Source organism: Chenopodium album, chromosome 2, assembly GCF_948465745.1.
Source record: "Chenopodium album chromosome 2, dcCheAlbu1.1, whole genome shotgun sequence".
NCBI classification, from domain to species: Eukaryota; Viridiplantae; Streptophyta; class Magnoliopsida; order Caryophyllales; family Amaranthaceae; genus Chenopodium; species Chenopodium album.
In genome coordinates, this window is record NC_137835.1 from 58,529,741 (window position 1) to 58,552,689 (window position 22,949).

The 22,949-nt window shown below is 31.0% G+C and overlaps 2 protein-coding genes across 2 annotated transcripts; one reads left to right on the forward strand and one right to left on the reverse strand.

Annotated features, from left to right (window-relative positions):
- The first annotated feature begins 1,211 nt into the window (after positions 1 to 1,211).
- On the forward strand, positions 1,212 to 3,151 carry LOC145573337 (protein FAR1-RELATED SEQUENCE 5-like). Its single transcript, XM_081631786.1, has 4 exons — positions 1,212 to 1,222; positions 1,409 to 1,426; positions 2,059 to 2,252; positions 2,298 to 3,151. The coding sequence occupies exons 1-4, from the start codon at positions 1,212 to 1,214 to the stop codon at positions 3,149 to 3,151; spliced, it is 1,077 nt and encodes a 358-aa protein (XP_081487912.1).
- An 11,633-nt stretch (positions 3,152 to 14,784) lies between these two features.
- On the reverse strand, positions 14,785 to 18,519 carry LOC145598928 (disease resistance protein RGA2-like). The gene is made up of 2 exons (XM_081655334.1): positions 17,536 to 18,519; positions 14,785 to 17,322 (listed from the first exon to the last, which is right to left on the reverse strand). The coding sequence occupies exons 1-2, from the start codon at positions 18,191 to 18,193 to the stop codon at positions 14,861 to 14,863; spliced, it is 3,120 nt and encodes a 1,039-aa protein (XP_081511460.1). The 5' UTR covers positions 18,194 to 18,519; the 3' UTR covers positions 14,785 to 14,860.
- Positions 18,520 to 22,949: the final 4,430 nt, after the last annotated feature.

The window sequence follows — 22,949 nt, forward strand, 5'->3', positions numbered from 1 at the left end:
GAATCAAACAAAGAATAATTGAGAACAATATAAAGTATTAGATTATATATTGTAAAATTAAGCTATATCTAATATTGTAGATTTGTAGTATCAAATTAAATATACATTTCACTCAAAAAATGTACAAATCATCTATCTAGAAAGTACAAAATCAATATCCAAAATTAATTTACTTTAAAATGTAATTGATTTACTTTTACTTGGTTTCTATGTACTTTTGAATTTGATTAAATAATAGTATAATTCATTGAGGCATCGTGTCAAACACTCAAACAGTTAGTGTGCAGCAAAATCATCAAAATACAAGTTACCTCTAAAGTTGAGAAACTTGCAGCAAAATCATCAAATTGTAGAAGTAGTTAGGTTTAATCAACCTGTAGATTTAACAAACAATCAAGATTGATAAATTGCAAATTTGGAGAAAATTCTTGATCTAATATGAAAATTTACCTGAAAATTACAATGAAACTTTAGAAACCGCGATTTTGGGCCTAATTTAGCATATGTATCTTGAAAGTACTTGCTTATGAAATCAACTTGCACATTCAAACGAGAAATCGAACTTTTTCATAATAATTGCAAGAATTTGAGTGCGAAAATGAATAATTAAAATCAAATCAAGTATTTGTTAGATGAAACTATGAAGAACTAGAGGGAGAAAGTATGGAGTAGAGAGAGAATATGTTAGAGCGAGAAGGTGTGTACTGTGTATGAGTTTTGGACAGAAGCTAATCATGATCGTTGATTTTTTTATGATCTGACGGACGAGAAAGGTTCCTAGTTCTCATTATAGGAGATGTTCTCATTATATATATATATATACATATATATATATATATATATATATATATATATATGTTATATATACATATATATATATATATATATATATATATATATATACATATATATATATATATATATATGTATATATATATATATATATATATGTTATATATACATATATATATATATATATATATATATATATATATATATATATACATATATATATATATATATATATGTATATATATATATATATATATATATATGTATATATATATATATATATATATGTATATATATATATATATAGAAATGGGATCATGTGAGAACCTAAGCATAGAATAGGAACTAGGAACTAATCTGGTGCATTGATCTTCCTTGATCCAATGGCTGACATCCTACCCGCGTTTTTCATTTCAGTAATGGCATTTTGGTAATTTTTCCAAAATGAATGACCTCCTTTCTTTCTCTTTCTTTTCCATTCATTTTCTCTCTCTACGCGTCCACATTTTCTCTCTCTAACATCGATTTCTCCGCCGTGGATTTGAGTTCTTCGACTTTGCGAATTTTTTTGCCCAGATTTTTCGATTTTGATCTTTTATTACGTCATATTCTTCAGGTTTTTTCATTCATTGAGGTAATTTTCTAATTATATTTGTATTTTGTTTGTTTATTTTGATTTCATTATTTATTTTGAGCTGAGTTTTTCGATTTAGGGTTTTTATTGTAATTTTTCTTAATTTTTGCTTATTAATTGTTCTTTGAATTATTCTATACAATTTATTGTTTGATTTTGGGTTTTAATTTTACGATATTGGTTTTTAATTCCTATTTTATGGTTTTACACTTACAGATTTAATGTAGTTGTTTTCTGCATATAGTTGATATATTGTTTGTTGTTATTAATCTAGTAGTATATTAAGTTGTTCTTTTAAATTTACTTTTTGCATTCAGTAATTAACTTTTCATTATTAGTTTTCTATTTTCTTCAAGTTTTTTTATTTACTTTATGCTTTGAGTCATCTACTTTTTAGTATATCTCTAATAGTTTTTATTAGTATTTTTTTAAAAATATTGTTTACGTTTAGTTATAGTTTATTTATTTTTATTTACTATTTATTTACTTTTTCCTTCTATTCATTAACTTTTCAGGAACATGTCTGAAAGCGTAGAGCATATTTTTTACAAATATTGTTTACTTTTAGTTATAATTTATTTACTTTTATTTATTGTTTATTTACTTTTTCCTTCTATTCATTTACTTTTCAGGAACATGTCTGAAAGCATAGAACATTGTTCTTCTTCAGTCACTACTGAAGATAACAATGTAAGAATTTTTAAAACACCCACTCAGCCTTTGCTTCCTAAAATATTTTATAATTTTGGAGGTGATAAAGAGTATATGCCATGTTCTTCTGAAAACAAACCTTTTGTTGGAATGATATTTGATACCCTTCAAGATGGTATTGCCTTTTATTAAAAATATGCTAATGAGTGTGGATTTAAAGTTTGTTCTAGTACTGCTAAATCACAAAAGAATAAGAATGATCCTACTGGTAAAGGAGTTACTATAATTAAATATATATTATGTAGAAAAGAAGGGTATGTGACAAATAACAAGAAACCTGGTAAACAAGTTGAAGGGGCTTGTTTAAAGAGAAAGACTGTGAAGAGAGTTGGTTGTCCTGCTAAGATAAAATTTAGGTTTTGTACTGGTGGGAAGTATATGGTTTATTGTTTTTATGAATATCATTCTCAACCTTTTTCTACACCTATTACTAGGCAGGTTACTAAACATGAAGTTGGTTTAAATTTTGCTCATAAGAAGTTTATTTTTGACAACTCAAAGTTAAATATAGGGGTTGTTATGTCTTATAGGATCATGAAAGAACTTTGTGGTGGGTTTCAAAATGTCAGGAGCAGTAAAAATGATTTCAAAAAATTTTCTAGGGACTTGAAAGTTTATATCTCTAATGGTGATGGTGCAATGTTAGTTCAGATGCTTGAACAAAAAGTGAAAACCAGTAAAGGGGGTTATTATTTTGATTACTGTGTTGATGGAAGTAGGCATTTGACCCGTGCTTTTTGGGCTGATGCTATTGGTAGAAGAGATTATCTGTTATTTGGGGACTCTTTATCTTTTGATTCTACCTATGATACAAATAAATATTCATTGGTTTTCTTTCCTTTTACTGGTGTTGATAATCACAAGAGATGTGTTACATTTTGTGCTGCTCTATTATCTAAAGAAGACATAGATTCTTTTGTGTGGATATTTGAAACTTTTTTGAAGTGTATGGGAAGAGAACCCTCTTGTATTATCACTAATTATATTAAGATCTTGCAATGGGTATTGCCATAGAAAAGGTTTTTACTAAGACTAAACATAGGCTATGTATGTGGCACATAATGAGGAAGGTATCTGAAAAGGTTGGAACTGCTTTTTGTAATGAAACTGATTTCTTGAAAAACCTAAGTGCAATAGTTTGGGATAGAGAGATTGATCCTCATGTATTTGTTGATGGTTGGAATAGTGTTATGGAGGAGTTTAACCTTGTTGATCATGAGTGGTTTGCATACATGTTCAAGATTAAACATCTTTGGATTCCTGCATATTTTAGGGACCTATTTATGGGTGGGTTACTGCGTTCTACATCTAGGTCTGAAGGTGAAAACAGTTTCTTTTGTAATTTTACAAATCCTCATGTGACCTGTGTTGAATTCTTTGTCCATTATGAAACTGCTCTTGATGCTCAAAGGCATGAACAGGATGAGTTGTACAGGCTTAATAAACTTGAGCCTCAATTGGTTACTAATTTACACATGGAAAAGCATGCTGATGTTGTTTATACTCGTTTCATATTTTATGATTTTTAAGAAGAATGCCAGGGAGCCTGTTTTTCATGTGGTGTTGAAAGTTGTAGTTCTCTGTATGGAGATGGTGTGGAGTTTTCAGTTATTGTTGATCATGAGAAAAGGAAAAATTTTTATGTAAATTTTGACTTGGCAACATAGGAGTCAAGTTGTACTTATAGAATGTTTGCGAGTCAAGGTGTTTTATGTAGACACATTTTGTTTGTTATGAAAGGCAAGTGTATACGAGAAATTCCTGATGCTTATATCTTGAATCGTTGGAGAAAAGATGTTTTGAAGAAAGCTTCTGTCATAGATGTTGCTCATGATGATGCTTCTAAGTATGATAAGAAGAAGCAATTGGTCAGTGATGAATGGTCCAAGATTTTCAATTGTGTGAGTTTAACTGATCAATCTGAGGATGATTTATCTGAGCTTATTAGGACATTATCTTCATTTGAGGAGAAGATGATATCAAAGAATAATCCTGAAAATGCACCTAGTTCAAAAGAGGAGCAGACATTTTCATGTGGTTGGGTCAAATAAAGTTGATGTAAATGTCTTCCTCCAAATCAGTGTCTTAATAAGGGTTCTACCAGAAGTTCAAAGAGGTTGAAGAGTGCAAAAGAAATAGCTACTAAAGTAAAATCTAAAAATGGCAGAACTTGTAGAGCTTATGGGCAATCTGGTGTTTCCCGTGATAGTAGAAACTGTCCAAACAAGTAGTCTTTCAGGTATTTTACTCTTAAGTGTGTTTTATTTACTTTAAACTTCTATTTATTTACTTTAACAGTAACTTCATTTACTTATTATTTTGTACAGGTGTTATTATACTTGGTATTTTTTTTATTTGGTAATTTACCTCTTTACTTTTTTTATTTACTTTAGGTTTTAATTTATTTACTTTACATTCTAATTTATTTACTTTAATTTGTGACAAATAACTGATGTTTATTTTTGTGCAGTTATTTTAATACTTGGAAATTAGAAGATGTTTTGGAAGATCAAGATCAAGATTTAATGAACAAATATTTTTTATTATTTTTATTATTGTAATATTTTTACATTTACTATAAGTAATTGTAATACAGAACTTAAGTTTAGTTTGTTTACTTTTAGCTATTATACTTTAACTTTATGAAATATTTCATTTACTTTTATCATATTTTATATCATATGAATTATTTGATTTATATAATGTTCTTACTTACAAAATTAAAGATAATTGCTTGTATTATTCCCTTTCTCCTAGAATACTTGTTACCATATCCATTTTTTGTTCTAAAATACTTGTCACATTTTTCGTGGAACCCGAGTTGACAAGAGTATTTGATACCGATTTTGGACATGAATTGACGTGTAAATGACCCGACCCAAATGTAACCCATATATTATTGACTTGCTGATTTCAACTTGATTATAACCCGTAAAATTATTGACTTGAACCAATTTGACTAAAATTATAGAATGAGTTAATTTTCTAACCATTAATTATTGACTTTACTTGAATGTAATTTGACCGGTTATTAAACTCACCTAAACTTGTACCAAATCAGATACCGATTCTGAACATGAATTGATGTGTAAATGAGCCGACCCAAATGTAACCCATATGTTATTGACTTGGTGATTTCAACTTGATTATAACCCGTAAAATTATTGACTTGAACCAAATTTGACTAAAATTCTAGATTGAGTTAATTTTCTAATCATTAATTATTGACTTTACTTGAATGTAATTTGACCGGTTATTAAACTCACCTAAACTTGTACCAAATCTAATAAGATGTAAGGCCAGTTGTAATTCGATCAACATAGGCCGGATGTTAGCGAGGCAAATGAGGTAGAAGACTTGACCCATCCCCAGTTTGTTGTAAGATCACATTCGAGTTGGTTAAACACTTCAGGTCAAACACTTCGGATCATGTTCGGGTTGGTTAAACACTTCGGGTCAAATTCGAGCTGGTCAACTTCGGATCAGGTGAGTTCGGGTGTTTGGTAACCATAAGGTCAACTCCATTTTCGAGTCGGGTATGGGTTGGGTTGGGTTAATTTTGGGTTTTGTGTCATTTTTTGGGTTAATAATTTTCTAACCATTAATTATTGACTTTAATTGAATGTAATTTGACCGGTTATTAAACTCAGCTAAACTTGTACCAAATCTAATAAGATGTAAGGTCGGTTGTAATTCGATCAACATAGGCCGGATGTTAGCGAGGCAAATGAAGTAGGAGACTTGACACCATACCCAGTTTGTTGTATGATCACATTTGAGTTGGTTAAACACTTCGGGTCAAACTCTTCAAGTCAAATTCAAGTTGGTCAACTTCGGGTCAGGTGAGTTCAATTCGGGTTTATGGTCAACATTAGGTCAACTCCATTTTCGACTCGATTATAGGTTGTGTTGGGTTTATTTTGGGTTTTTTGTCATTTTTTGGGTTAATGATTTTGGGTCAATTTTGGGTCATGCATCGGGTCATTTGAGTTGGGTCAACTATTATTACTTGAATACTTTTATATCCCATTTCTCCCTTTACTTTTTATCCATTTTCTATTAATTTAACAGTATTTTTTTGTACTTAAAATTGAACACCTTATTTCATAAAGTTTTTTTTAAAACTTTTTACTTTTACTTTAAACATTGTATTATTTACTTTAACATATTTTTCATTTACTTATAATCAAATAATATTTTTTAGACTTTAATACTTTTTCCCATTTCCACCTCTACTTTTAATTCATTTTTTATTACTTTAAAAGTATTTTTCTCTACTTTAAAATCGAACACCACATTTCAGAAAAAAAAAAAATTAAAACTTTTTTCATTTACTTTAAACACATTGTTATTTACTTTAACAGTATTTACATTTACTTTTATATCTTCCATCATTTTTGAGAAAGAACAATCCTAGTAATTTAACTTAGATATATAATATGTATTCTTTTTTTAACACAAACTAGAAATATTATATTAAGTGGCTAAACCCATAGTTTTAATTACAAATGGCATCACATAATTTTCACATTTATAATTGATGCTAACCAAAATAAGGCCTAATATTATACTAGAACTACCAAATTGCTATACAAGTTGCAGAACTTGAAGCTGCACCAGTAAGTTATCTTCAACCACTACTTAATAAATGTTTTGCATTAATACTACACAAGTTCAAGTACTCTAAATATCTATGATATATTCAAGTCTACTGATATCATTTACATTTGTTCTGATTCTTTCTTTTCTTCCCAATCCTTAACATTTGTTAGCAGCTTCTGTTTCATTTGATTTCTTTCATTGAGAAGTAGGTCAAGCACTAATCTTATATGATGGTGATTCAGTCCTGCAAATTCCTGTAAAAAAAAAGAGTATAATTTAGTATAGATTAGTTCTAGAGTGTAACGACTTCAAAAATAAGTATGGTAACTTACCTCTGTTATTGTTCCTAATCCTATGCCATTTGCACCATCATAAACCTTCATATGCAACAGTAGATAGCTTACTGAGAAATTATCTTCTCTTTCTTTTTGGAATGGAAGTTCAATTATTCTCAGCTTGTAGGTCATCATATCATTTGCCTGTGGATGCTTCCTTTTTTTAAACAACTTCAGTACTTGTATCACTTGAATGCAATGAATATTAGTATAATAAAAGATATTGAAAAATAAATTTAAAGATAATTTTTTAATCCATTGATTATTTACCGTTTCTAAGATAAAACTCTGTACTGGCTCATATTCTTCATTTGTCTCGTACAAAGTGATGTCCAGATGATCAATTGTTTCATCTTTGAAGTTTATCACAGCAAGAAAATAATGATCTTCTAACATCAGAGGTATATACACCTACATATAAACATATTTACTTTAAACATGTTTTTAATTACTTTAAACATATATTGTTCTACTTTAATATTAATTTTGTCTTACACATTGAGCTGCATCCAAGTCTAATGATTGTGAAGTGTTCCAATCAATCCATAGTTTTTGCAGACTTGTTACTCCCTTTTTTCCATGAGCTTTCAAACACATTGTTAAAGCATCCTTCCAAAGAAAAAATCCAATTATTATTTCTAATATTTATTTGATACAGAATTCTAAACTATAAAAGTTAATTTGAAAAACTTACCATGAAGTCAAATCCAAAAAAGTATTTGATCAAGTCATTTTCAGACCTATCTTTTTCCATTTCAATGTTATTCAAGTGGTTTGATCAAGCAGTGATCACATTACTTGAAACTTTCCATTCATTGAGCAAAGCGTTACAATCTTGCCTTACTATTTCAATTGAATCTATAAACCAGTCAACTACTTCGCTGTAATGTAGAGTTCAAGTTAAATTTAAACTTATGTCAAACAATATTATATATAATGCAATATGATTATTTGTTTTTTAGGAAGTCTAAAACATACCTCTTGTTTGGAAAGTTTTCACCATCATTGATTGCTAAGTAGTCGATCACTTGGTAACATTGCAAAATCATATTATCCATTACTTCCTTGTGTTTCTTCAAGAAATCAGAAACACAAATCATATCTTCTACCCCTTTCTCCTTCTTTAGTTTTCTAACTACCCTGAACATTGAAATTTTTCTCAGAAGTTGTTTTCTTTTGATGTTTATGTCTGCCAAAGCAAGAGCAGCACATATTTCTGCACGATACACCTTTCTCCTATTTGCTAAATCAAGGTCAGAATCAAAAGTCTCTCTAGAAAAACACAACATATGGATCATTGCAAAAACACCACAATCAAGAGTATATCTTGGTGTCTTCCACTTGAAGTTAACTTCATCAAACTCATATTCAAGAATTTCATCAGCTTTTTCATGATTAATTCTCTTCAGAAAGTTTGACATTTCCTCCACCTTTAACATTTGTAAAGCAATATATAAGTAAAACAAATATATAGTATAAATTAAAGCATCTTTAATTTATATGATTTACTTTAATAAACATATGATTTACTTTAATTAGAACATCTTTTACTTTATATTACATTTCTATAGGTAATAAAATGTGTACCTTTAATAGATATTCTTTTACTTTAATAAAAATATTATTTACTTTAATCAGATCATCTTTTACTTTATATTTTATCTTATTTTTTAACTGTCATTATAATCTATACTTTTAATACATTTTCATTTACTTTAATAGTACTTTTTATTTACTTTAACAATTTACTTTTATAAACCAAAGAAAATCTTACCACAATAGATCCAAGAATTCTGTAGAAAGGCTTGTGCCTGTCATCATACTCCCTGTTATCCAAGTACTGAATGGTCTTATTTATAAAGTTAACCACTATCAAACTATAGTGGTTACTCATACATATTGGAACAAAAATCTGTCATTAAAATTACAATTATTAGTTTGCAAATTCAAAATCATAATTCCATACAATGTAGTTTAATAATTAGAATAATAAGACATACCAACTGAGCTGTCTTAATTTTCTCCTTTGCATCACATAGGCACATCCAATCGTACCATGCCTGATTCAATTCTTGTGAGTGTACTGAAGGAGACTTCACCTCTATTTTTTTATCTGTTGGCTGGGAAGCATCTTGTGACCTGAGAGACAGCTCTAGAGGTCTCTGTGTATTAATGAGAACATACAAAATATTACTTTATGAGATCATACATATTTAATTATGATTGAGCTTAACAGTTTTTTTAATTCTTTAATTGTTACACTGTGATCAATGCCAAAGAAAAAGCATGAAGGATCTTCTTTCAATCGAGAATCATTCATTAGAAATGACCAACATTGAACTATATTAGATTTTATCATTTGAGCAGGGGCTGTTGGAGCTAGGGATGTTGTGTCATCTCTTGTTATCATGAGAAGACTTTTAAATTTCCCAATCTCTTCACTGTGCAAAATTAAATATTTATAGTAAATAAAATATTATTTAAAGTAACTTAAATATAACTTAAAGTAGATATAATATATTTGAACCTAAATAATATATTACTTACTGTTTGAATGGGTTGTACTTCACAAAGCAGTAATCAGCCACTACTTGAAAAAGCTCTGGCATTTCATTCATTCTTGATTTGTTTCCTTTCATTGTCTTAGAAACAAAATCAATGTCAACATCTTTCTCTCCATAATCTAAATTGATTTTAACTTTTGAAACTATCTCATTGTGAATGTCCTTAAACTCAATTGTGGATGTTTCTGCCTGAAGTTGTTTTTCAGCAACAACTGTAAAAAAATAGCAGATATAATTTCAATATAATGATACACTATTGACTATGGATTGATTAATATTTATTAAAGTTAACAACTTACCTTCCTTTGTAAGTGTTGGCTGATTTAGGATACTCTCAGTAACTGAGTGTACTACCTTACTAATATCAGCATCAACACCCTTGTTTTTAGCATCTTTCTCTCCCTGATTATCAACATCAACCTCCTGATTATCAACACCCTTGTTTTCAGCATCTTTCTCTCCTTTCTCTCCCTAGTTTTCTTCCTCCTCTTTTTAATTTTTGTCATCATCTTCTTTTTGTTCCTCCTCCTTTTCTTCTTCCTCCTGCTTCTTCTTTTTATCCTTTTCTTCCTCCTCCTCCTTCTTTTTCTCCTTTTATTCCTCCTCCTCGTCTTCTTCCTCCTCCTCCTCATCTTCTTCCTCCTCATCCTGTTCTTCCTCCTCCTGCCTATTGTTTTCATTCTCTTCTTTTTTGTCACCGTTCTCTTTTTTTCCATCATCTAGTCCTCTATTTCAAAATCTTCATCATCAACATCCAAATGGACAGTTTTAGGATCAACTGCATCTTCTTCAAAAGTTTTAGGATCTGTGTCAGTTTTATGTTGCTCCTCCCATGTTGACAGAATCACACTAGATACATTTTTTAGATCATCATAAAGCCTGACTATTTCATCCATAGCCCTTTGTACTCTAGGATCTTCCATCAACCTTTGTGTTTCAGAAACCTGTTGGGAATTAGATGTAGACACATTCATTTGTTGCTTTTCCATCTTTTCTCCTAAGGTACCTATACGCTCAGCATGTATCATTGCAAAGAGTTGTGAATCTCTAGTCAACAAATGCAGTTCTTCAATTTCCTTCAAAATAAATAACAACAATTTATTAGTACATTATTTTTTAACACAAATAATATTAACTTTTAAAGTTAATTTGTTTACTTTTAAGTCAACATTATTTACTTTATGTTTATCATTTACTATATATTATTACCACTAGGAGCAGAGCAATTCAATATAATAAAAGTAAACAAATATGAGATAAAAGTAACTACATTTCATTTTAAAGTAAATAAAAGAAATCATTGTAACTAAAAAAAAAAATTACTCACATCTTTTGTAGCTTCATGTATTTCACTATCTGTCATCACACCTTCTGATAGGTTGAATGACACCAATCTTCTCTCCCTATCAGTAAAATTTCTATAAGCATTCTCAATTACATCTCCCAAGAATGCTTGCTTTCCTTTTTTTCTACAAACTGGATAGTCATCTTTTTTAAGTTCTCCTTGACCAAAAGATGCCTTTGCCTCTTTTGCAATTCTTTCTTTGACTTTCTCATCTGAACAATATTGGATCAATGGCAGTGTTGTAGATTTAGGCTTCCCTCTGAATGCTAGATGATGAAAGTATACAAGTTGAAGAATAAGGATACATCCACTTATTCCCGATCTTGATTCCTTTTTTTTGTTGTTCTTGAAGCTTCCCACTGATTTGCACAGGTTATTCATCACATAACCACACCAATCTAGGTTATGTATTTCTTTTACATTGTCTGCGTAATTGATTATCTTGTAATCAATCACTCTGTTTGCAACAGGGGCCAAGAATGTGCTGCAAACATACATCACAAAGAATCTTTTAAAATCCTCCCCTCCTTCCTTTAGACTCTTTAATTTGTTCTCCAAATTATTCACAAATATCTCATCATATTCTAGAATTTCTAGCTTTTTCTTCCATTCTTTTTGAATCAGCAAGTTTGATAGAGGTTGCTTCCTTAACTGAAAACTCACCTTGTTCCCAGTTACATGTGGAAGCAAGAATATATCTTCAACATCGTAGGAACTCACTGAAAATTCTTTCAACATGTCAATCTTGAACATGCAGCTGCTTTCATTGAAATGGTGACAAAGCCATGGAAGCATCTTTGTTGAAATTCTTCTTAACTTTAGTTCAAGCAGTCCTCCAAAACCAATACTTATGACATCTTTTTTTTGCTGCTCACTAAAATCGTTAATTAAATCAACAACTGCATTGGTTCTGCAGTGTGTTTTCTTGGTTTCCAGATTAGCATCATCATCATCATTAACATCAATAACTTCATGTACATCAAGCTCAGCATTGTCAAGCTTCATTTTTTTCTTTAAATGAGCTTTTCCCTTTTTCTGTCTTCTTCTGATGAACCATCATAATCCTCATTATGATCTTCTTCTGGTTCATAATTGCTATCTTTCACTTCAGATTTTAACCTTTTCTTTGTTCCTATAATTTGTTTAAACATGTTAACCAACTTTGAAAACATTTATATTTACTTTATTATAAACATTTTTGTTAACTTTATTAAAGTTATCAATAAACATCATATACATTTAATAATTTATTCTAAACAGTTTACTTTAAAACAGTTTTCATTTACTTTAGAAGAGTTTCTATTTACTTTATAACAATTTGTACTTACTTTATATCAATCTTCATTTACTTTAAAAGAGTTTATATTTACATTATAACAATTTGTACTTACTTTATATCAATCTTCATTTACTTTAATGTAATACCTTGGTGTAATACCTTGGTGCAATATAATACATAGCAAATGAATTTAATTATATAAACTTTTATGAACCTTTTGATGCTTCTAGTTCCTTAATTCTTCTCTTTATCAATATTTACTTTTTTGAAATCCTTTGAAGCTTAGCACCTATTACATTTAGTTAACACAATCAGTTTATAAGTATAGACATATTAAAAATCTTTTAAAACATATTTCTGACAAATGATTTACTTTATAAGTGTTTCTATTTACTTTATAACAGACTCCATTTACTTTATACTATATACCTTTAATTGGAGATTGCTTTGTATTTGCAGGAACTTTCTTGGCTTTGGGAGTCACCTTGGCTGCAAGAGATTTCTTGGTTGCAGGAGATTTCTTGATTGCAGTAACTTTTTTACTTGCAACAGCCTTCTTTGCTACAGCAATATCCTTTGCTGGATCTGGTTTTGTTGCTGGTTTTTTCTTTGTAGTTTTAGCCATTTTAATATGTGAACAATTCAAAACAAATATGAGATGACCAAGAATAATGTATAGGGTAATGAAATGAGCAATGATTATCATCATTTTTGTTATGTTATACACAAGCCATTATACAAAAGTCACATTAACATATTGATTTATACACAAGCTACAATATCTATAGATTTCATAGTAATTCAGTAACAATTAATAAATTTACTTTTAGGCGATTTCTGTCTACTTTTAACAAATTTCTATCTACTTTTAACAAATTTCTATTTACTTTTAAAAAATTATGCACTCAAAACTATATAAACTCAAACAACTACTTTTAATTTACTTTTAGTCAGTTTCTATCTACTTTTAATAATCTTTTATTTACTTTTAGCAAATTTCTGACAATCAAATAGTAGAATAGAAGTACTATATCAACAATAATGCACTCAAATATTACTCATAAATTAACCAAAATTATTCTAAATTAGTATGAGTTTAAGTAAAATTACTTAAGTTCATAAATATAAACAGATCTAAAGTTTTTCAAATATTATTTCAAAAACACTTTACTATAATTTTATACCTAATTTATGAAAAACCTAATATTAATTTATGTAAAACTTTGAATAATCATCTCATCCATATCGATTTTAGCCTAAATTTATTTCTCCAATTCAAAGGTTTGCTACTTCAATTCATACATAATCAAGCAAAAAAAAAAAAAAAAAAAAAAAAAAAACACAAATATAATTAAAACTTTGAATAATTTTCACATGCATGTCGATATTAACCTAAATTACAACAAATTTGCACAGAAACTATAAGTAAATTAATCATATTTTGAACAAAAATGAACTAATTTGCAATAATACCTTAATATGAAGAAATCAAACTGAAAACACTAAATTTGAACTTCGAATTTCTCGGATTCAAGTTCTGCTACTTCAAATCTAACATAATCAAGCAAAAAACACAAATATAAGTATAAAATAGCAACAAAAATAAACAAAATAGTATGAACTTCGAAGTTGTGATAAAATACCTTATATTCGTCAATTTTCGCCAATTTTCGAAAATTTTTGTTCCGAAATTGAAAAATGTATACAGTAGAACATGAAATTGTAATTTTATAGCAAGATTGAGCAGTTTATTTGACGGTTATGGCGGTTTTCGAATGTTTTTGCAGTTGAAAATGGCGATTAAGAGAGAAAATTGCGGAAAGAGTGAGAAAATTGCGGAAAGAGAGAGAGCGAGAGAGGAGAGAGAAAAGGCGCCTGAATTGAATTTTGCAATTAATTTGTCTGAACAAATATGGGCCGTCAGATTGCGCGCCTCTTCTTCTACATCTGACGGTCCAGATTTGTTCCTAGTTTCTATGCTAGAATAGGTTCTCATTATAACCTGGTTATATATATATATATATATATATATATATATATATATATATATATATATATATATATATATATATATATATATATATATATAATTTGGGGTATCGTTCGGGCTTAAAAACTAGTTAAAAAAAGTTAAAAATAGTAGATGTAAAATAAATGTGGTTGATCGCATTTTATTGTAATTTGGTTCATCTAATTTTTGCATTGTATTCTTGCTTTCATAAGAAGGAAACTAATTGCTCATTTATCTTGACTTGTACAATCTAAGTCATCTTGTTAACCCAACTTAACTATACTTGGTCAATTCGGCAAGTCACACGAAACAAAAGACATTTTTTCTTTTTTTAATACAAATACTAAAAGATTCTTATTACAGTTACAAAACACAAAATGGACTTTTGACGGTGCTTTTATCAACTATAGTATAACCAAAGCTGTAGATATAATAAATATACAGTAAAGACCAAGTGACCAAACCAAATTTGCCTGAAATGTGTTTGGAATTAAGACTTAGAATAGAAACATATAAAAACATCCACCAATAATATGTATAAATGATGACAAAAGATTGAATTACAACATCATTATTCATTACTAACATCAGTAGTGTATGAAAGGAGGGATATGGGCAATTTTAAGCCACTCTCCACTTTCACTCTCAACATCTGCTAACAAAAGAGGGCAACCAGCCATTTCTAAACTTTTTAAATTCGAGAGACACCGCATTGCTTCAAGAGAAGGCAGATTCTTCAGTTTAGGCAAACCATAAAGATGCAGCTCTCTGAGAGATGTCAGTTTCCCCAGCCAGTCAGGTATCGTTTCCAAACATTCAGAGTGTCCGATTGTCAAGGATTGGAGTGCCCTCAAGTATTTGAGCTGATCAGGAAGAACAGTTGTATGATCATCATTATCAGTCAACTGGAACCCCTCCAATGTTAAAACTTCGAGGGATTTGCAAACAGGACTATCTTCGCTCAATAGTGCAAGTAGTACTAATTCATCAGTGTGTAGTTCCCTTAAACAAGGAAGACTCCCCAACCCTACTAGTTGGTTATTTTTTAAGGTTAAAGAACAAAGCTGTGTCAAAGAGGACAAGTCTACAAAATTTCCGACTTGATAACAACCAACTAGTACTATCTGTTCAAGCGAATTGCAACATTGGAACCCTTCCTTTGGTAATATAATAGTTAGCCTCTTGCAGTACTCCACTTGTAAGAAACGAAGAGATCTGAAGCTCTCTAATGTCAGAATTCCTTTGGCTTTACATCTATAAATCTTCAAGGAGACGAGGTTGGAAAGTGAGGAACTTCCGTCTTCAGTCAACCATCTTGGAAATCTAGTACCGTCATGATTCCAAATCTGAAGCATTTTTAAGTTTGCATTGGGTTGCAGAGATTCTAGGATCTCATTCGCGTGGGGGTTATCCTTAACTGCTGGCGATTTATTATAACCCCATCTGAGAACTAAACTGTCAAGATACGACTTGTTGTGCAGAACTCGATCATAAGCTTCTTCTTCACCATCTACAAAACATATATTGTGGATTTCCAATGTACCCCTGAGATTAGTCAATGAACCAAGATCACTTAATCTCCCACCCCAATTCATTTCTAAATTGATAGCGGGAAAAGTTTGTAGAGCAGTCAAAAGACTCAACCCCATAGGTATACCAATGGAATCATTATCAAGGATGTGCCGTAAATTCACCAAATTACCTATTTGTTTCGGAAATTGAGTACTGCATGGATCTTTCACTATGCATAAGTTGTTTATACAAAGTGTTTGCAAATGGTAAAGTTTGGTGATGTGCTCACCAAGGTTAGACTGCATGACACCCAAACCATTGTCGACATCAAATTCAAAGTACCTCAAATGTATTAGGCTACCCAACGGCTCCCAATCTAAATCCTCGCTCCAATTCCATCCTATATTTAACACCCTTAAGTGCTTACATTTTAACCAAAAATGCAAGCAAGGATGCTCAAACTCCTTGTAAAGCAAACATGTTCGCAGCTTTGTATAGGATGTGAGAGTGAGCTCTCTGCTTTTAGATTGCTTGGGAACTAACAAGTGCCGTAGAACCTCATTTGATCTTTCATCTCCATTCGAGCATAAACACTCCCCCACTGAAACAACTTGAGCAAGAGACCATATTAGATCATGCATCTTAAATGTCTTCACTTTGCCAAACTCATCCAATTCTGCTTCTTGGAAAAGGGAACTGTTCAACAGATGCTCGACATACTCTTCCCCTTTATCCTCCATTACCTCATAAGGTTGCAAGTATCCCTGAGCCATCCACATGTATATCAACTTATTCTTGTCAATGACCTCATCTTCTCCGAATATGGCACAATAAGCAAAGCATTTTTTCAAAGTCATGCTTGGCAAGAAGTCGTAACTTAACCTCAAGGAAGGCAAAATATCATTCCTATCCACTTTCGTCCATGTTTGACTTTTCTCAATCTCCTTCCATCTATCCAGACTTTGGTCCCTTAGTAAGTCTCCTAGTGCTCTTATGGCTAAAGGAACACCTCCACAATTTTTCAACATTCTTCTTCCAATAACTTCTTTTTCGCTATCAACTAGACTATCATCACTTATTCTAGCCAAAAATAGCGACCAACTGTCAGCTTCACTCAATCCCTGCAACATATAGATATAAGGCCTTCTAATTTTATTTTTACCCTTACAATCATAACAATCCGTAACCATTTTTCCTACTGCATCTTTGTTGCGTGAAGTCACTAGTACAGTAGTACCATAGGACCCACCAATTTCCTCTAGTGTAGATTTCAAGGATTCCCAATGAATTGTATCCCATACATCATCTAATATGAGTAAATACCTTCTATCCTTCAACTTTTCACGAAGCTCTGATATCAGTGCTTGTCTATCTTTCATGGATGAATGTTTTCTGCAAAGCATCTCCACCATTCTGTTTAAAACATCTAGAAGATCATAGCTACGAGAGATGACTAGCCAAATAGCTATAGAGTTGAAGAATTCCCGCACCTCTTGTTCCTTGGAAATGCGTTTACACAATGTCGTCTTTCCCAAACCTACCAATAAAATGAATATAAAAGGACGTCAAAACATAATTCACCTCTTATACCCATAAAAATATGGGTAAGTTTTCATTACAAAAACAAGGGTAAGTTTTTCCTGTCAAAACAATTTGCAAGAGATAAAACATGCATTTAATTATTTGTATCCTATGTTGTAAAAAAAAGAAAAAGAAAATTACTCAAACATAGAAAGAAGATGATATGCACCTGCCATGCCCACTATGCTTATGACGGTGAGATGGGATGAATTAGTGTTGTTAGGATCACATATTAACTTAACAAGGTGTCTTAAGTCCTCGTCCCTTCCTATGAGCAACTTATCATCCACATAGTGTCGCTGGTTACGAAGTTTGCTTGTTTCTTGATCTTCACTTGGATGACAATGTTTACTGTTGTTGTGCGCGTCTCCTGAAGCAACTTCGATTGGTCTAATACCAAGCTTATTAGCATCATCATATATGTTGCTAATCAAGCTCGTTAAGTCACTCGCTTTGTGACCAATACGTAAGCGTGAAAAGGGCTTAGAGACACCGCGTTTAATCTTGTCCCTCTTTCGGGTGCAGATAACAATTTTATCCTCTAGAGCTTCATAGGACCATTGGTCGAGCAAGTCGTCTGCGTCGTAGGCAACATTCTCTATAGTTTTGAGCCAATCGACTATCAATGGATTGGTGATCGACTGGCAAGAAGCACCATGTAATAGCTTAGTTAATCGAGTGAGCTGCCCTTGAACTGCCTCTAACTCTTTCTTGAAACCGCGAGCTAGTTTGATTTCAGCATCGATACGTGATGACAGCATTCCAATCAGTCCATAAGCTTCATTTGCTAATAATCCTCCTGCTGCATTTTCTATTATGGCAGTCATGTTGTTTTGTTGTTAGATGATGGTTTTCTTTCACAAATAATTGAAACAAAGTGTGAAGAGTGAATTGATTTTAGAGTGGAGAAAAGGCAAAGGTGTAAATACAGTGTTGTTATGGCAAATAATGTGGAATTGAGTTGGAAAGCACTTAGAATTGCAAGCACAATATAGTACCGAAATGATTAAAAGTTAAAGGAAAATAAAGACTTGTAGGGAAGTTAATAATTAAAAATGAATGATTACTAATAAACAAAGACTTGTATGGGAGTTGATATTTTACAAGTAATGAGAATGAGGAATAGCTTAAATGGTTAGAGATTTTTCCTTGGTTTTACAAGAGAGTTTTAGACCCTGCTCAATTCATTAAAAAAAAAAAATAATAATAATAATAATAATAATAATAATAATAATAATAATAATAATAATAATAATAATAATAATAATAATAATAATAATAATAATAATACGTAATAAACAAGTTAAAATAATTTTAGTTTAGTAAAAATAGTTTGGTTCAACAAAAAAATTTCAGTTTAGTAAAAAATAAGTTCGGTTTAGTAAAATCAGTAACTTAAAAAAGAAATACAATATAGAATCAGTAAAATTAATTTTAACTCAATAAATATAATTTTAGTTTTGTAAAATTAATTTCAATTCGGTAAAAATAACTTAAGTTTAGTAAAACTAATTTCATTTGAGTAAAAAATAATATCAATTTACCAAAACTAAGATGGATGAACAGAGCCTAAATGGGAGGGGAGAAAAAAAGTAGTGGACCCTTACCAAATAAGGATGTGTTGTATTTAAACCTGCCAATTCGGATTAATGAGTCGGGTTAGAATTATAAGTTGGGTGGTGCTACAAACTACCTCAAATAGAGTAAAAAACACAATGTCATTACATACAATATTTGATAAATGGGTGAAATAATTGGGTGGAGTACGGGTCAAGTTCGGATCAAGCTCGGTTTCTCTCTCAACTACTTCGGGTTAAATTTGGATATGCTCGCGTTGGGTCAAGAATTGACTGGTCTAATTGCATCTTGCAATTACTATAAAATAGACGTAAAAAGAATATGTTGCAATTGTAAAGAAACAAATAGATAAGAGAATCTTTGTTGTTGGTTCCCTCCTTGTTCCTTTTCTAGTATGCGTGTAGCCATCCTCCTACAGCTTTATGTACTTTTGCTAGAAAGGTTGTAAACCATTCAATTTTCATCCAAATTGATAAACTCCCAGAGTATATCTTTTTTTTTTTTTTTTTTTTTTTTTTTTTGATAAAGTAGAAAAGAGGGTCACTCTCCATCCATCCGACTCCACAATAACTAATACAATGAAAATCAGCCATATCATAAGTGCCTGCAGTTTCTTAAAATTGGTCTTGTATGTTGAACTTATCCATACCCTACCCCTGTAATGTCGTTCCAAGCTCCTTGCTCCTACTTTGGTGATTATTGAGGATTTATAGGTATTGATTAAATATTTAAATAGTTATGAGATATCTTATTAATTAAGTTAGGTGTAGACACCCAAATATGTCTCCCCAAAACAAAACTCAGTGATGAATACCTTTCATGTCATTTGATTATCGAACAAAGCGAAAGTGTGAAAAGTCTAGTGATGAGGATGTTTTTATTAAAATATTTTTTTTCTGTTTTTGAAAATATTTCTTTTCTTACCCTATTTTTGAAAAACATGAATTCCAGTTTAGTTTGGTTCATGATATGGGTCCAATAATGGTGTATTTGTATGGGGCTTGAAAAAACCTTTCCAACGATATATTATAAGCCCAATTCTGGTGAATAATGAGGAAGTTATGGCCAAAACACTAAACTGAGCCTAAACCGGATTTTACCTACGACCCAATGATCATGTGGAGGGTCCAAGGGTCTAATCCTATTCCTAAACTAATTAGGATTAATTAGAAGCTTCTATAAGTTTCTAAACGATCTTAATTATCCTTTTTAAAATGATAAGATTAAAGAATTTGAGTTAAATAAAAACATTCCTTTTTTAAAACTTTCCTTTTTCTTAAATCCTAATTCTATTCGAATTTAAAGATGTTCAAAGACAGTTAGATATTATTTTTGTGCCTCATAATCTTTATCCAAATTTTATACGGTTGGATAGATCTTGAAATTATATTTCCAATGATATATTATAATATTAAATCCGAGCTATAACGAAAAAGATATGAATGAGATATGAAACTCTATCCAAAACTGAGACCCTTCCACTATTTCGGCCATATCTTTTTATATACAAAATATTTTAATCTGATTCTAATTGGGTTGGAAAGTAAACTTCAAGAGATTTCAATTCCAACGACATATTATATGCCTTATTTGAACTTCTGGATCAAAAGATATGATAAAAACAAAATCCGCAAAAACTGTTGTCCATCGAGTTTTATTTCGATTCGAATTCGGATTCTTTTCTTATTCTTCGACCCTCTTTTTTCTCTATAAATAGAGGCCATATCTCCCCTTGTTCAATCATCAACTGTCATCAAGAATTTCTTGATTCTGTCTATCTTTCTAAACCAACCCTTTTACAAACACAATTCCTCATACATTAGCACTAGACACACTTAGCCAAGTTCGAAGTTGCATTCGCCCTAGACGTGAAAGGTTTGATATTTCTGAGGGTTTGGTCCCTAATCTTTGTTTCAATTATTTAATTTAATTGTTGTTTATTATTTTTCTTGAAGTTACTAACGTGTGTATTTTGTTATTAAAAAGAGATACAAGGCATCCAAGTAAGTGCTTTAATTGATTTATTGATATTATGATATAGAAATCATGCTTAGGTTGTTATTATGATTCCTAGTGTCATGTTAGGATGTTTTGATCTTCTTAGTATCATGTTTAGGGTAATAACTATAATTTCTAATATTAAATATGACAATTATGATTATTATGATGCTTCCTATTCCCTTCTTAATATTTTTGTTAGTATCATGTTAGGGTTAAAGCTTTGATTTTTATTGTTTAGTGACATGCTAGGGTTTGTTATTAATCTTGTTAGTATCATGCCTAGGATCTTGCTATTATACTCTAACATTATTATGATGATTATGATTATTATTTATGATTATTGTTATTGCTTGATAACACCTTTTATGCATGTTTAAAGGGAATTGGTACTTGTAATCACGCTTAATAAGATAATTAATAATCTTGTTTAGGGTTAATTTGATTATAATTCAAGTGATCGCCAATAATAGTTTTATTTGTGCATTAAATTCAACCAACATAGATAAACAGGTTTAGGGTAAACATATTGATTGCATGTTAGTCAGAAAGCACACATGAATACGATCAGAATAAAGTAGAGGCCTATTATTAGGGCAGGTTCAATCTCTTTTAGGTTGGATTTGTACCTTCATCCCCGAACTACTAGTCATGGTTCCAGACCTATTGGAGTTGACGATCTCCTAGATCGTTAAGGGGTGTAACCTTCACCTCGTGAACGGTTTACAAGTTCCTAAAACTTGTTGGCGACTCTTTTGCTCTAGCTTCCTTCCCTTTGGACGCCACCGTACTTAAGTGTATGATCACAGTGGGGTTCAAGTTTAGGGATAATGCTTGAAATATTCCCTATATTAGGGTTCTCTCGTTATGTAAATTATTGATGAATTATATCATTAGCATATATGATTTTTACAAACAGAGCTTGATCTGTGTGGTTATCGTATGGCCGGAATTTACTTATTCAAGGGTTACTTATTTAGGGGCTATTCAGTTGGTTAAGGGTTAATTATTTTTGGATTACTCAATTGGTTAATAAGTTTTCTGTGTGAGTGTAACCCCTGACTGATAGAGTAACCCCTGACCAATCGAGTAACTCATGACCAACCGAGTATGTAACCCCTAAATTAGTAACCCCTGAAAAGTAACCTTGATCGAGTAACCCCATAATAAGTAACCTCTAAATAAGGAACTCCAACAACATGGAGTGGCCAGCCACATATGAAAATTTGTATTTTACAAATACATATAATTATATCTATATTTGTATTGAAAAAAAAATGTTCGTAATATAGAATGTCACGTGTCTTTTTATAACATGTATTAGATTTGACAGCTAAAATATGCTTATACCAAGACATAAACTTAATAAGACTAATAAGTAGGCTAAATTGGCCTCAAAACTCTGAATTTTGGCTTGGGTGCACCTTGTACTTTGCTTAGTGACCAAAACACCACAAACTAATGACTTAGGTGTAAAGCTTACCGTTAGTGAGTTTTCTGGCCACCTTCCTCGTCAGAGAGTTTTTTCGATTTGCGTGCTGAAAAATGTCCCGTAAAGGTTTCATGGGTCATTTTGACCCTTAAAGGACCTAAATTGAGCTCGAAACAAGCAAAAAATTAGCATACATGATTCGTTTAGCGTGTTATAAAATATATCTCAATTTGCGTGTCATTATTTTTTAAGCCGAATTGGGTCATTTATGCTATTTGTTTGCTTGTTTCAAGCTCAATGTGGATCTTAAGGGATTTATATGACCCCCGAAACCTTTACGGGACATTTTTCGGTACACAAATCGAAAAAATTCACCGGCTCCAGCAAGAATGGTGACCGGAAAACTCACTTAAAGTGTGCTTTGCACCCAGTCATTAGTTTGTGGTGTTTTGACTATTAAGGAAAGTACAGGGTGTTGAGTACACCCAAGCCATAGTTTAGAGTGTTAAGGCCAATTTTGTCTAATCTATAACTAATACTCCCTCCGTTTTAAATACTTGCTTCATTTCTCTTGG